The sequence below is a fragment of the Talpa occidentalis genome, unplaced genomic scaffold, assembly GCF_014898055.3.
Source record: "Talpa occidentalis isolate TD23 unplaced genomic scaffold, MPIMG_talOcc4v2.1 talOcc4.12, whole genome shotgun sequence".
Taxonomy (NCBI): Eukaryota; Metazoa; Chordata; class Mammalia; order Eulipotyphla; family Talpidae; genus Talpa; species Talpa occidentalis.
In genome coordinates, this window is record NW_023601212.1 from 54,569,045 (window position 1) to 54,584,015 (window position 14,971).

Here is a 14,971-nt window from a genome sequence, read left to right on the forward strand (position 1 = left end):
CAGATTTTCATGAGACTGTATATTCCTTTAAACATGATTTTTTCCTTGAAACTTACTTTATTTTCTCCAGCTTAAATCAGACTGACCCTCCACTGTATACTTATCAGGGTTTACCTCATGTTAATGTTGTATAGATTTAATAACCTTAGCTATACTGTACTGTGTTGAATGCAGAGTTTCTTGCTTATTCTTGTTGGTGTTATCAGCAGAATCTTACTCTGTGTCATGCATGTAGTAGGTACTCAATTAAATGCATCAAGTGCTTAAGAAGATATTTATACTGCCAAAGCAGTATATATTTTTTTAATTTTTTACATCATTGTTCATTTTTAAACAATATTCGCTTCCCCCCAACCCCTCAGCAGTATATTTTGAGATAATTAACTGATTGAAAATAACTCTTTATAAGGCACTTATAGGTATTTAAATTGACTTTTAAGACAGAAAGATTCCTGTGACCAGCTGATTTAATTTCTGATGAATTAAAGCTATGATCTTGCAGATTGTAAAACATACTAGTTAAAATTTTTGAAACTCTAATTGTATTCCTTTATGCCTGTCCAGAATAGGACACTTCCATTATTAATATTCTAAGTTACTAATTTGGCAGTCACTGGTCCTTTTGAGAATCTCACTGAAGCCATTCCCCCCTCCACCCAACCCCTGAAAAGTACACACAATGCATTCAGAACAAATGCAGAAGCATTTACACAGATAATTCTGCATACCATTTTAGAGAATTCATAGACCTCATGTTAAGAAGTGCATTAGGTTCTGGAATAGAATACAGTTGACAAGTTTCAAGCTATAGGCTAATTGAATAGAAAAGTGTACAATAGTAAAATGAGTTGATCTGAGTGAGTGCTAGCTCTTATTCTATCTTTGATAAAACCAGTGCCATTTGGCAAATCAAAACTACAATGAGATACCATCTTACACCAGTGAGAATGGCACATATTAAACTAGCAACAGCAACTGTTGGCAAGGATGTGGAGAAAAAAGGAACTCTCCTGCACTGCTGGTGGGAGTGCAAAATGGTCCAACCACTATGGAGAGCTGTGTGGAGATTCCTCAACCTACTAACGATAGAGCTTCCATATAAATACCTAGCAGTTCCATTCCTAGGTATTTACCCAAAGGACACAGAAACATTAATTCAAAAGGGCACCTGCACCCCTGTGTTTATGGCAGCACTATTTACAATAGCTAAGCTATGGAAACCACCCAAATGCCCAAAATAGATGACTGGATCAAGAAGATGTGGCACATATACACAATGGAATATTACTCAGCAATCAAAAAAGATAAACTCATGCAATTTGCAGCAACATGGATGGAGCCAGAAGGGATCATGCTCAGTGAAATAAGCCAGAAGGAAAAAGAAAAATACTGGATGGTCTCATTCATAGCAGGAGTTTAGAAAACCTAAATAAGGGATCAGGGAAAAGACTAATTATAATAAAGTAAAAATCAAAATCAACAAGCAACTATAGACCAGAGACACACTACAGTGGGGGGCAGGGGGAGAAGAGGGATTAGGGTCAGAAAAAGGGGTTGGGAATTGTATGGGGAATATAACCAAAATGAAAATGCATACATTGTGCAAAAATGAAAAATGATGTAAGAATTATATAAAATTAAATAATTCATAAAAAAATAAAAGATTGTCAAAAAAAAAAAAGCAGTGCCATTTGAAGATTTATTTATTTATTTATACAAGCACTGGGTACAGTCAGAAGCACGGGAGGGTGAGAGAATTCACCAGAGCCAGATCTGGGAACAGAACAGGCAGACTGACAAAATACACTGCTGAGGGGAGCAGCAGGCGCTGCAGGAGAGGTATGCGCGCCTTATGGGACCCTCACCAGCGGCCAGGGATCGAACCAGCTTCGCAGCCCAGCGCTCAACCGTTGCACCACCAGGGGAGGCCCCATTTGAAGGGTCATGTAATCTCTCAATTTCTGTTTCTTCATCTATAAAGTGTAAAGTTGGGGTATATGAACTAGTACATGTAATGTGCATAGAACAGTGGTGGGCACATAGTGTGCTTTCCAGTTTTTGTTCCCAGTCTTGCTTCTGTTATCTCAGGAAGGATTTCTGGTTTTGTGTTGCCTTTTTCTAGTTACCTCTCCTTTAGGAAAATTATTTGTGGGTGTGTGTACATGTCTGTAAGTATATATATAGTACATATGTGTACACACACACACACACACCCCCCACTCAAGTAACCAACTTACTCTGTTATCCTGTAATACAAGTAGTAAGTTGTGTCCTGATCTTTTGATACCTCTTTACAGACAATATAAATGAAATACCCGAAACTGCAATCTTACTGCATGCAGTGTTACGATTCAAAATTCTGAATCAGAGGAAATATGTGCCAGTAACTGAAAAAAAAAAAGAAAGAGCACAGAGAAGTATACTTCAAGATGTTTTATTAGTTTACTAGTGTAACTCATTAAAGCAGGTGAAGCTTTTCTCTATAATTATGTTGCTAAGAACTTTACTGTTTTCAGAGTTTGGGTGATTTATGTTCTTGTTGAAAATCCTTTATTGTTCATGTAAAATTCTATATAAAAAAACCCAGTTTTCTATTAATGTTTGTTAGTAGCAAAGGGGTTGTATTGAAATATGTAACTTTTATGTATTACCCAGTAAGATAAATGCTTTTTTTTTTTATTTTAATTAGGGAAGAAGACAAAAACATATTTGATTACTGCAGGGAAAACAACATTGACCGTGTAACTAAAGCCATCAAATCAAAAAGTGTGGATGTGAATGTAAAAGATGAAGAGGTATGAAAAACATGTCCTATTAAATATTTTCTTATGCTTTGTGGTTCTGTTCCAGTGCCTTATTTTATTTATTTATTTATTTATTTATTTATTTATGCATACAAGAGCTGGGGTACAGGCCAGAGATTCGGGGGTACGAGAGTACTCACCAGAAACAAAGTGGGGAACAGAACAGGCAGACTGACCAAAACACACTGCCAAGGGGAACAGCGGGCGAGACAGGAGAGGTCTGCCTCGCCATGTGGGTTTCTCTCTGGCTGGCCAGGGATTGAAATCGCTCTGCAGAGGCTGCGGATTGCCCCATAGTGTGGTGCTTAACACTCTGCGCCACCAGGGAGGCCCTCCAGAGCCCTTTTTTTAAATGGCAGGCCTATGGACAACAACTCAAAGTCCAGTATGGTTAAGAATATATCAGGATATCCTGGTCCCTTATTTTGGTTTTCTAAATTTCTGCTATGAGTGAGACCATCCGGTATTTTTCTTTTTCTTTTTGACTTATTTCTCTGAGCATGATCCCTTCTAGCTCCATCCATGTTGCTGCAAACTGCATGTGTTTATCTTTTTTGATTGCTGAGTAATATTCCATTATGTATAGGTACCACATCTTCTTGATCCAGTCATCTATTTTTGGGCATTTGGGTTGTTTCCATAGCTTAGCTAATGTAAATAGTGCTGCTATAATGAATACAAAGTAAAAATCAAAATCAACAAGCAACTATAAACCAGAGACACACTACGGGGGGGCAGGGGCGGGGAGAGGAAGGATTAGGGTCAAAATAAGTGGGGGTGCAATTGTATGGGGAATATAACCAAAATGAAAATGCATACATTGTGCAAAAATGAAAAATGATGTAAGAATTATATAAAATATAAAATAAATAAATAAATAACCAAAAAAAAAGATTCTATCAGTATATCAATATGAGATGGTGTCATATAAGATACTTTCTGTATCTTATCCAACATTTTCTAGCCATGTTGTGGAAGTTACTAGCTAAAACTTAGAACAGTCAAATAACTGCTATCTGTTTGTGATAAAGGGAGAAACCATTAACATCAGTGAAATCTATAAGTAATATAAAAATATTTATCACTCACTAGTGTCTTCTATCACATATTAAACGGATATGTTATCTTTTGCTTAATAGATATATTTTTAGAAAACTGTGAATTATGATAAATCTAAATTGTTTTATACAAATACTACTTTTTGATTACTTTGTGAATAAAACTGTTCACATGTTGAACTTTAAACTGTCCCGGAATTATAAATGCTAAAAAGAAACAAATTTACTAATTCACTGTTAATCTTTTATCTCAAACTTGAACCATGATTGAAAGGATTAAATGGTGACAATTTTGGGGAAGAGGACATGCACTGATAGTGATCATAGGTAATGTGTGGAGTAGATAGTCAACTTATGTACTAATTAGAGCACACTATACTGTTTACTATCTGATACTATCTTACTTAATACTATCATACTTTTAAACATCTTCCCTCCATATCCTCAGTGACACCTGAAACTGAAAATGTAAAACCAGTAAAGGGAGATCTGTATGCAATACTCTGTGTTCTCCACTAAAACATAAAACCAAGCCAAGAAAGACGTGACTAGAGAAAAGTAGAAGCCAGATTGTGAAATGCTGAGACCAGGTCTTCTGATTCCAACTAGAGGTCTCTTCTTTGCCTCACAGGATCAGAAGTCACTTTAAAAAGTAGATCAGGCATGATTACTTCTCTTTTGATTTTATTGTTGTTTTTCATTTTTGTGCTCCCAAGTTAAGAGTTTTATAAAATTAAACATGAACATGTAAATAATTGAAAGAAAATCAAATTGTGCTGTAACTCAAGTAACAAAAAGAGTACTTCCTTACCAGCATCCTTTTCACATTTAACTTTAGCTCCCCCAGGACAAAAGTTTTCAATTCTTTCAGCCATTGCTTTTGTAATTTACCTACATAATTCTGAATAATACTCTTCTGTTTCATGATTTTCTAATTTTAGACATTACTGATTTTCTTCTTTGTTATATGAGGGTTTAGCTATTTTACTCATCTTCCCCTCTCTTCCTATCCTCCTGACATAGTTATATCACACACAGCTTCCAGTTTTAGCTTTTTATTTTTATTTTTTAAGAGATATATTTTTATTTATTTACGCATAGCTTTAATTTAGCAGTTTAATTTTCTCTCCCTTCTTAACATAGCAATCAATTATACTTGCCTTTTTGAGTAATTGCCCTGGAGTTTGCAATGTAAATGTACTACTAGTACAAGTCCACTTTCAAAGAACACTTTACCACTTTACAGGTATTGTGAATACCTTATAATAAGAAAATAGTCCTAAATCCTCCCTCCTCTTCCTTTTATCATTGTTGCTATTCATTTCATTTAAATGTAAACATAGATAAGCATATATTTGTATACATAAACACATATACTTACATATATACATAAGATATATATAGATAACATATATACTCAAGCATACATAATTGACTACTATTGCTATTATAATTTTAAACAAATCAATGTCTGAGAACAGGGAAAAATAAAAAAAAGTAAAGTTTTTATTTTACCTTCACTTATTCTTTCTTGAGTGTTCTTCCTTTGTGTGGAACCAGTTTCTTACCTTTATTATTTTCCTTATCTCTAAAAACAACTTTTTTTTTTTTTACAAGAAAGGTCTACATGCAGCAATTCCCTCAATTTTTGTTTGTCTAAGAGAGTATTTCTCCTTTTCTGTTGAGGGATAATTTCTCAGGATACAGAATTCTAGTATTTTTTTCCTCAATACCTAAAATTTTATTTTCACTCTTTCTTTCTTGTATGGTTTCTGAAAAGAAGTCTAATGTAATTTTTTTTATTAGTCTAAATTTTTGTTTAATCTTTGATTTTCAATTCAAGTATTCTTTCAAAAATCAATTTGTCTTTTTGAATTTATGATTTGAATTTGATACATCTGTCATTTGTAGTAGGTTTTTAGGCATTTATTCTGCTTGATGTACCATGAGCTTCTTAGTGCTAGCATTAATTTGGGGAAATTTTTGGACATTGTTTCAGATATTTCTTCTGTTCTTTTTCTTTCTTCTGGTATTCCCGTTATGTATAATTTGTATAAGTTGTCTCACAAAACTTGGATATTCTATTCTGATTTTTTTTTCTTTTTGTTCTCTTTGCTTTTTTGTTTGTTTTTCCTGAGGAATATATATTGTAACTCAGAGATTCTTTCTTCACCTGTCTCTAGTCTTATAAAAATCCATCAGAAGCATTCTTTTCTGTTACAATGGTTTGGTTTTTTTTTAATCACTACATTTTTTGTTTCTTTTTTAGGATTTACATCTCTCTGTGTACACTGTCCACCTGTTCTTACATACTGTATATTTTATCCTTTACAACCCTTTGCATATCATTTATAGTTTTAAATTTCAACATCCCTGCCATATTTGATGATGATGCTTGCTTTGTCTCTTCAAATTGTGCGTTTTGCTTTTTGGTGTCCCTCATAAAATCTTGAGCATGGTGTGCTGGGTAAAAATAACTTCTATAAATAGGCCTTTAGTAATGACATGTTGGCAAAGGAAAGTATTCTGTGGTCCTATAGTATGTCTACTTCTGGGCTGTGAATTCGTATCACAAGTATTTTTCAGATGTTTTTCTCCCTTTTTGTGGGACAGGTTGGCTAGAATGGACAAGACTTGTGTTCTTCCCTTCTCCCAGGTCAGTTATGCCTTTTAAGAACAGAGTGCTCCCAGTGCTCTGGATATTTCAAAATGGTTTCTTTCCTTCTCCTCCTGCCAGAAGCTCAAGGGGATTGTGGTCCCCTCCTCCCCCACCCAGATATTTACTGTGGGAACCTAGTCAAGTTCCTGGAAGTGAATCTCACAATACTGGTGGACCTAGCAACACTAGATCTCCTGTGAATTGTCTGTAATAAGCCCCCAGCAATTCATCAACTGCAACTCAGGTTTTCCAATCCGGCCCTAGTTTCCTAGTGCTCTCCATTAATGAGACTCTGCTCTGGGAAATCGAAATTCCCTATATTCTCCTGTCAGTCTCTCCAGTCTTAGTTTACCCTATGTCCTCCTCTCTCTTATGGATCCAAGAAAAATAGTTAATTTTTTAGTCATTATAACTTTTTACATGTTGTAATAACAGAAAGGTAACTTCCAAGTTCCTTACATATGAAACTGGAAACCAGAAGCACACTTAACTTTTCAGGATCACTTTTTCACTGGAAAGTAGTGTGTATGTACTGTGTTATCTCTGTTAGAATTTTACACCTTTCAGATAACAAATGATAATACTTTATATAGTATTTGTTGCAGTTTATAGAATATTTTCACTCATTACCCTACAAATGTTGTTCTCATTTTAAAGATAGGAATTAAACCTTGGAGACATTCATCTACTTGTTCAACAACTGCTAAGTTGACATATAGGTCTGGAAGGGTGTTGTTTTCACCCCTGAATTTAAAAAGGATAAGCAGTTTCCACTTGGCCCTGCTAGGATTATCTTCTAATTTGCAACAGTTTCTTTTATAAAATAGTGCTCAAAGTCAGTCCATATAACCTCTAAAATGATCACTGTACAGTAGAAATAGAGATAAATGCTTCAGAGTGTTGCACTAACACAATTTTTTTGTGAAAATAAAAGGAACACTTGTAAAATGTGTTGTTTCTACCATGCAGTTGCTTTGATGTAGAATGGCTTCCCAGCTCTTCTAGTTTGTCACCCATGCAGCTACCTTTCCCCCCAGCTTGCCAGAACACTGTGTTTCCATGAACAGATGAAGCGCTTACACATTCATAGACTGAGACGCCAAGAATTCAGTTGGGTTCTCTCGTTGCTCCAAGCAGATTTCTGCCCTCTCAGCCATGACCGCTCAGGCAGGGCTTTGAATACTGATAGCAAGTTCTTTTATTATTAATCAGGGATTTGTATGAATTAATTTAAGAACATGAGGGAGATGGGATCTTAAAATTAAAATCAAACTTAACATTCTAAATAAAGTAAGTGGTACTGCTTCATGATAGCAAATAAAACAACTTGGTAAGCCTTGATGATAGACTAAAAGTATATAATTTCAAAATTAAGTTGCTAGCTGAAAACTTTTAATGCCTTTATCAGAAGAAAGTTATTTCCTTACTGTAATAAGTTGAGTGACAATTACTTTGAAAGGACATCCAGTTCTTTGTGTATATCTATCTGATATTTGAACTTGAGATACTAAACTATTGAACTTGACACATTGATTACCTATGAGTCTTTGGGATGGTATATATCTTTATTTGAAAAGTTTATCCTACAGGTTGAGCCTGATTTCAGTCTTGTTCTTTAGTGGTTTAAAAATTGCATCTGTTTCACTGAAAATTTGCTGTAAGCACATAAATTTAATTATATTCATAAAATGATTAACTGCATTTGTATTCCACACATTGAAATAGACACAACTATTAATATTGCCTGAAATGCATATATTAGAATCTCTATCATAGTACATTAACATGTATGTCTTTTGAATAAAATATTCATATTTCAAAAATAAAGTTATTATGAATAAGTATAGTTCCTCCTATATATCTTTTATCCTTTTAAGTTTTTATTACTACTAATATAGTAAGGCATCTAATTCTAATTTGAGAAAATTACCTGGTGTTTTCTGCTGATGTAATTAGACATCATATTTCACATAATAGAAAATAGTTTTGTAGTTATATTTACTGTTCAGAAACTGTATATGTATGTATGTATGCATATATGTAAAATATAAATCAGATATTTCAATGTGCAAGCTTATAGCATCATGATATATGTATTTATTTTTTATTTAAATTACAACTTTTTTTTAACCATTTGCAAAATGTTTAGAAATTGAGGTAGAGAATATTAAGGAAAATGTAAAGGAGAAGATCTTAAAGCCTATTACTTTTTTCACACAGTGGTTCAGTTTTCATCTTTAAACAATATTAATATGTTTTCTCACATATGCCAAATATATAGTTCTTCTAAGAAAATATCTTTTTAAGATAAAGAATGTTTGAATATTTATCAAACATCAGACATAATTCTTGTCATTTTGTTTCTCAGATCAGTGTAATATACACTTGACACTAAATATATGAATATTGGTGATATTTAAATAGTACTTTAAATCTTTACATGAATTTAAATTCATCTTAGAATGAATGTGGCAATGTATTATTTGAGCAAAATAGGCATCATTATTCCAGTGTATTTATCACCAGTCCCACCACCCCACCCCCCACCCCGCCAAAAGCATTCATATGCTTTGTTGGTTTTCCTTAGATCTTATTTTGCACTTACAAATTACTCTTTTATTGAACTACTTATTTAGTTAAGTTCTTTTCTTTCCATCCTTTTGAAGGTATAATTGTTATATCATTTTCTCTATGTTTATTGATTCTTTCAAATACTTTGAAGGAGAGAACCTTCTCTTGACTCCATTCATTTCCCTTCTTGCTTTGTTTTAAATTTGTGGCTCATGTCAGAATATAATTTACATGCTGTTGGCTTGAGGAACTGCATGGCAAAATGTACAGTATTAACCTAACAAAGAAGCAAAAGATATTAAAAGGCAGAGTCAGTATACTGAAACTAAATTTATGCTTTTATTAAGTTATGAGAAAGGAATACAAAAAATGCATCCTCTTAAATAACTTTCTACATATAGTGTATGTTATTTTGGTTGTGTAGTAGATTAAAATATTAACTTAAAGGAATTTTGTTGATTCTAATAATTGAGAAATGCACTGCAAAACTGTCAAATGTTGCCCATTTACTATAAGACAGACAGCACCACTTGTGAAAATCAGGCCTGTGGTCATATTTTACATCAGAAAGTCATTAAATACAAAATCACAAAATGGTGGTGTGGTTTAAATCATTCTTTGGCAACTTATTTTTTGATTTTTTTATTCCATAACATAAAATTTACATTTTAGACATTTTTAAGTATACAGGTCTGTGACCTTTGGTGCACTTAACAGTGCTGTGTAACACTGCCGTGGTCCATCTCCTGAACTTTTTCATCTTCCTTTGTTGAAAGTCTGTACTCATTCCACAATAACTCACCATTTTCCCTTCCCCTCAGTCCCTGGCAACCACCACTCTACTTTCTATCTTCAGGCCATTGACTACTCTAAATAATGTCACATAAATGGAATCATACAGTATTTGTCCTTTTGTGACTGGCTTAGCCACTTAGCATAACGTCTTTAAAATATATCCATATTATCCATATTATAGCATGTGTCAGAATTTCCCTTTTAAAACTGAGTAGTATTGGGCCTCCCTGGTGGCGCAGGTGGTTGAGCGCCACATTGTGAAACTGTCTGCAGCCTCTGTAGTGCTGGTTCAATCCCAGCCAGCCAGCGAGAATCCCACATGGCAAAGCAGACCCCTCCTGTCTTGCCCACTGCTCCCCTCAGCAGTGTATTTCGGTTGTCTGCTTGTTCTGTTCCCCCACTCTGTTTCTGGTGAATCCTCTCACTCTCCCGCACATCTGGCCCTTACCCCAGTTCTTGTGTAAAAATAAATAAATCTTTAAAAAATAATAAATAAATAAATAAATAAATAAAACTGAGTAGTATTCCCTGTATGTATATATCTGCCTTTTGTTTATCCAAGTGGTCCTCTGTGGCCACTTGGGTTGCTTTCACTTTTTCGTTATTGTGAATATTGCTGTTATGAATGTAGGCTTACAAATTTTTGTTTTATTTTTTCCCCAAACTTAAGAAAAATTTTAAACTGACAGAAACATTGAAAGAATTTTATGATGAATATCTGTATCCCTACCACCAAGATTCTACCACTGATATATTACTGTGCTTGCTTTCATCAGTATCTGTTCATCTCTCTATTTGTTCATCAATCTTTTTTTCATACTTTTCAGAGTTTTTTATAGACAGCTGGATACTTCCTACTAATTGCTTCAGCATGTTTATCATTATTTAGAATTGAATATTAGTTTACTTTTTCTTTTGAGATTACATTTATGTACAATCACATGTACAAATCTTAAGTACATTTGGTTAATTTTGACAAAAGCATATATACCTGTGTAACCAAAACTCCTATTATGTATGATAGGGGACATTTCTAATCATCCCACAAAGTTACCTCATATCCCTTCCCTATCATAGTTCCATAAAGGTAACCACTGTTCTGATACTTGTTCTATAATAGCTTGGTTTTTGCCTTAGCTAGAACTTTACATAAATGGAGTAATACATGTATATTCTTTTGTGTAAGGGTTATTTCATTTAGCATGTTTCTGAGATTTTTCATCAGTGCTTTTTTTCCTTTATATTGCTGAATAATAGTTCATCATATGAATGTATCATTTTCTTCTGGTGGACACCTGGATTGTTTTCGTAGCAAATTACAATTATTTTATACAGGATAGCACACTGTCCTCCTTGCATATTATTTCTTCACTCTTGAGTCACTAACATTATAGCTTACTCAGTGCTCAAGGGAGATTTTTTTTTTTTTTAGAGGCATTTTTTGTTTGTTTGTTTGTTTGTTTGATGGTTTGTTTATACATGCACTGGGTACAGTCAGAAGCACGGGAGGGTGAGAGAATTCACCAGAGCCAGAGCGGGGAGCAGAGCAGGCAGAAGGACCGAAGTACACTGCTGAGGGGAGCAGCGGGCGGCAGGAGAGGTCTGCATGCCATGTGGGACCCTCCTCCGGTGGCCGGGGAGCAGCCAGGGATCGAACCGGCGCCGCAGAGGCCGCAGGCAGCTTCGCAACCCAGCGCTCAACCGCTGCGCCACCGGGGAGGCCTCAAGGGAGATTTTTTCAAAGACACAAGTCCTTTTCATTTGTTTGACACCTCAGCAGTACCGTTTCTCTCTAATCTAGATTTTAGCCAGTGAGAGAGGTTAAGGAGTTGGTTATATTAAACGTGTATCACACATAATGGTGTATGGATTTTGTTGTGGTTTTTTTTTTTTGGTTTTTTTTTTTTTTGGTTTTTTTTAGTGCTGGTAAGTGAATTATCCCATAGAGAATCATTGGCTTCTGAGCTGTTGGTTTCTACATTATATACATCTTAGATCTTAAACTCTTCCTGGACAAACTCCTGTCTAATTTTTTGAAACAACATTGTGTTTTTACTATTGACAGGAAATGGAAGTAGGAGTTCTTGTGTTACTTTCTAATGGTTTCAGGTAGTTCTCACTGCCAAGTGCTTGAAGCAGTAGCAGTAGCAGCAGCAGCAGCAGCAGCAAAGAGAAGAAAACAGGCACAGGATAGAGGAGACAGAGAGACATTACAGGTTGTTGGTAGCTGAAGTCCCACAGTTATAAATTGAAATTCTACCTTTTTAGAGAGAAATTCAAATTGACATGTTTGCAATATTTCATTTTTAATTAGGCAGTACTGTATATACATACCATCTTTGACAGATGGACAAGGTGGCAATTCTTAAAATTTAAACTTGACAACTTTTTTTGTCTGATGTATATGCAGTGTACATTCTTTGTATCTATTCTCAAAAATACCATAAGAACATCAAGACTCATAAAACAACCTCTTTATTTCATGATATCCAGGATAAGATCTAATTTTTAAAAATTTGTCATGGTTTAAGGACAAGTAATTAAGGATATAAAAGGAGTGTTTCAAGTTAGACCCACTCTGTATTTTCCAGAAGGTATGAAAGTAATACCACTTAATAGGTTAACTGCCACCCTGCACTTTCAAAGCACTTTAGAGTCATTCATCTGTCTGAGGAAGGATAATATTAGCTCCCTTAGTTAATAGATGGAAACTCTCCCCCATGCCCCATATTTTATTATATTTGAGTTCCAGAATTTATCCAGAGCTCTCCAAACAGTGTTGTGGTCTTCTGGTGACCTAACAAAGATTCCCTTCAATAATGGATTTCCTTCCCCCTTATCCCCTAAATACTTCTGGGATAATTTTTTCAAAAGGATTTTGAAAATTAGACACAAGTAACTGTCAGCTTTATGTGGCAAGAGTAAAAATAAATTTAACTTGAATATTTATAAGAGATTTTATCACTCATCGAAGAAGATGAAACTATTGTATATTTGTTTATTTTTTAAAATCTTTTTTTTAAGATTTATTTACTTATGCATACAAGAGCTGGGGTACAGTCCAGAGTTGTGGGGGGTGAGAGGATTCACCAGAGACAGAATGAGGAACAGAACAAGCAGATTGACCGAAGTACACTGCTGAGGGGAGCAGCGGACGAGGCAGGAGAGGTCTGCGGCACCATGTGGGAATCTCCATGGCGGGGATCGAACTTGTGTTGCAGTGACTGTGGATAGCTTCATAGTTTGCATCTTAACCCCTGCGCCACCAGGGAGGGGTGTATTTAACTATTGTATATTTAAATAGGTAGAATATTTCCTTGATTAAGATAAAACCTGTTGGGCCTCCCTGGTGGCACAGCAGTTGAGCGCTGGGTTGCAAAGCTGCCCGCAGCCTCTGCAGTGCCGGTTTGATCCCCGGCTGCTCCCCGGCCACCAGAGGAGGGTCCCACAGGGCGCAGAGACCTCTCCTGCCGCCCACTGCTCCCCTCAGCAGTGTATTTTGTCGGTCTGCCTGTTCTGTTCCCCGCTCTGGTGAATTCTCTCACCCTCCCGCACTTCTGACTGTACCCAGTGTTTGTATAAATAAATAAATAAATAAAATCTTTTAAAAAAAAAAAAATCTGTAAGCAAAGTTTACTTTATTGTGCAAGTAATTCATGGTTTTATTTCTGGAGGAGAAGTTATAGAATCCTGATTTAAAATAATTTAATAATTGCATTATAATTTAATAATTTCATTGTATTGGTCTAGATATTTTGTGGTTGACAAAGAAGTGTTTTATTTCCTAATTTTGTCATATTGGTTATGAGGATAACATTTCTGCAGATTGCTGGTTATGTTATTATTGTAACTAATAGTATTCAATTACAACATGTTTAAAGGAATTTCATAATTTGAAGAAGTAAAGAGCATATTTATGCCCCTGGTTGTACCGTTCTTGTTCATTTAAATATAGAACACCTTGAAGACAAAAATTCCTAAGTCTGATTGAATCTGTGTGATCAGTGCTTATTTACAAGTATGTTTAATCCTGTCCCTGTTTTTTAAAGTTTATTGATACTGCATAAAAATATTAATCATTAAGTGATCTGAATGTAGATATTTTCAACATGTCTACAGAAAGTCATTGTCAGAGAATTCATTCTAATTCAAGGTTAATTAGTGTACCATTAAAATAATGTGTTACAAAAATTAATTACATTGCAGGTCAAAAAACGTGTTTAAAAGTGTAATACAAATGTCTGAGAGCATATCGTCCTTCTTAAAACATTGCTATACATGTGCCACCCTCTGGAAAATATAGCCAAAATGAGAATCACTACAGAGGTCCAGTCATAGGTGTTTCCCCTAAAGTAAATTTTTGGCAGCACATATAGGAAATTTAAAATATAACTCCCATTAACAGTTAAATGTGTTACTTGTCTGCTTTCCCATTGAAACAGCTAAGGATTTATGTTTAGCATTAGTTGATGTAACTCTATTGGGTTAAACCTAAAAAGAAATTAGACACCTGGTTGAGAAGTAGAAATTATCTGTACCTCTTGTGTAAAAGTATTAGCTATATTAATATTATGTTTTCCTATTTAATTACTAGATAGTTCTGTCAAGTGCATTGTGTATGTATATCACACATCATTTTAACTCTGTAGTAATTTAAACTCTGTAATTTAACTTAATAGCAATAAAATGTATACTTAAAAATTAGAACTAAAAATTAGAACTAAAAATGAGACTTTGAAATTTTATCTGAGTTTTTTCATGTGACAGCTATGTAGCAGTTACACTAAACTGCAGGATAATTTATGCATTGGTGTTTGTTCAGCGGTCTTATTAGAAAATCTTAATAGTCACCTAGAGGGTTTTGACTTAGTGCCCTGCTAACAGAAGAACAGTACACATTAGAACTATAGAAATTTTAACACTGGAACCTAGTTTTTTCTACTCAGCAAATATAGTTTTTGCTTGATTTTTAGACATCTCCATTTTAAAAACAGTACACTCTAAACAAACTAATTTTGTTACTACAACAAATTGTGAATGACTTGCCTGTATTTTCAAATTTTCTGTTTCCCTTCCTCTTTGAA

The 14,971-nt window shown here is 34.6% G+C and overlaps 1 protein-coding gene across 2 annotated transcripts in view; it reads left to right on the plus strand.

The window, feature by feature from the left end:
• The window catches only part of ACBD6 (acyl-CoA binding domain containing 6), a 172,628-nt gene that overhangs the window by 75,559 nt on the left and 82,098 nt on the right, over positions 1-14,971 (plus strand). For both annotated transcript variants that reach the window (XM_037506349.2, XM_054693432.1), the window contains exon 5: positions 2,690-2,795. In XM_037506349.2, the coding sequence (XP_037362246.1) occupies positions 2,690-2,795 (106 nt within the window). The remainder of the gene's footprint in view (positions 1-2,689; positions 2,796-14,971) is intronic.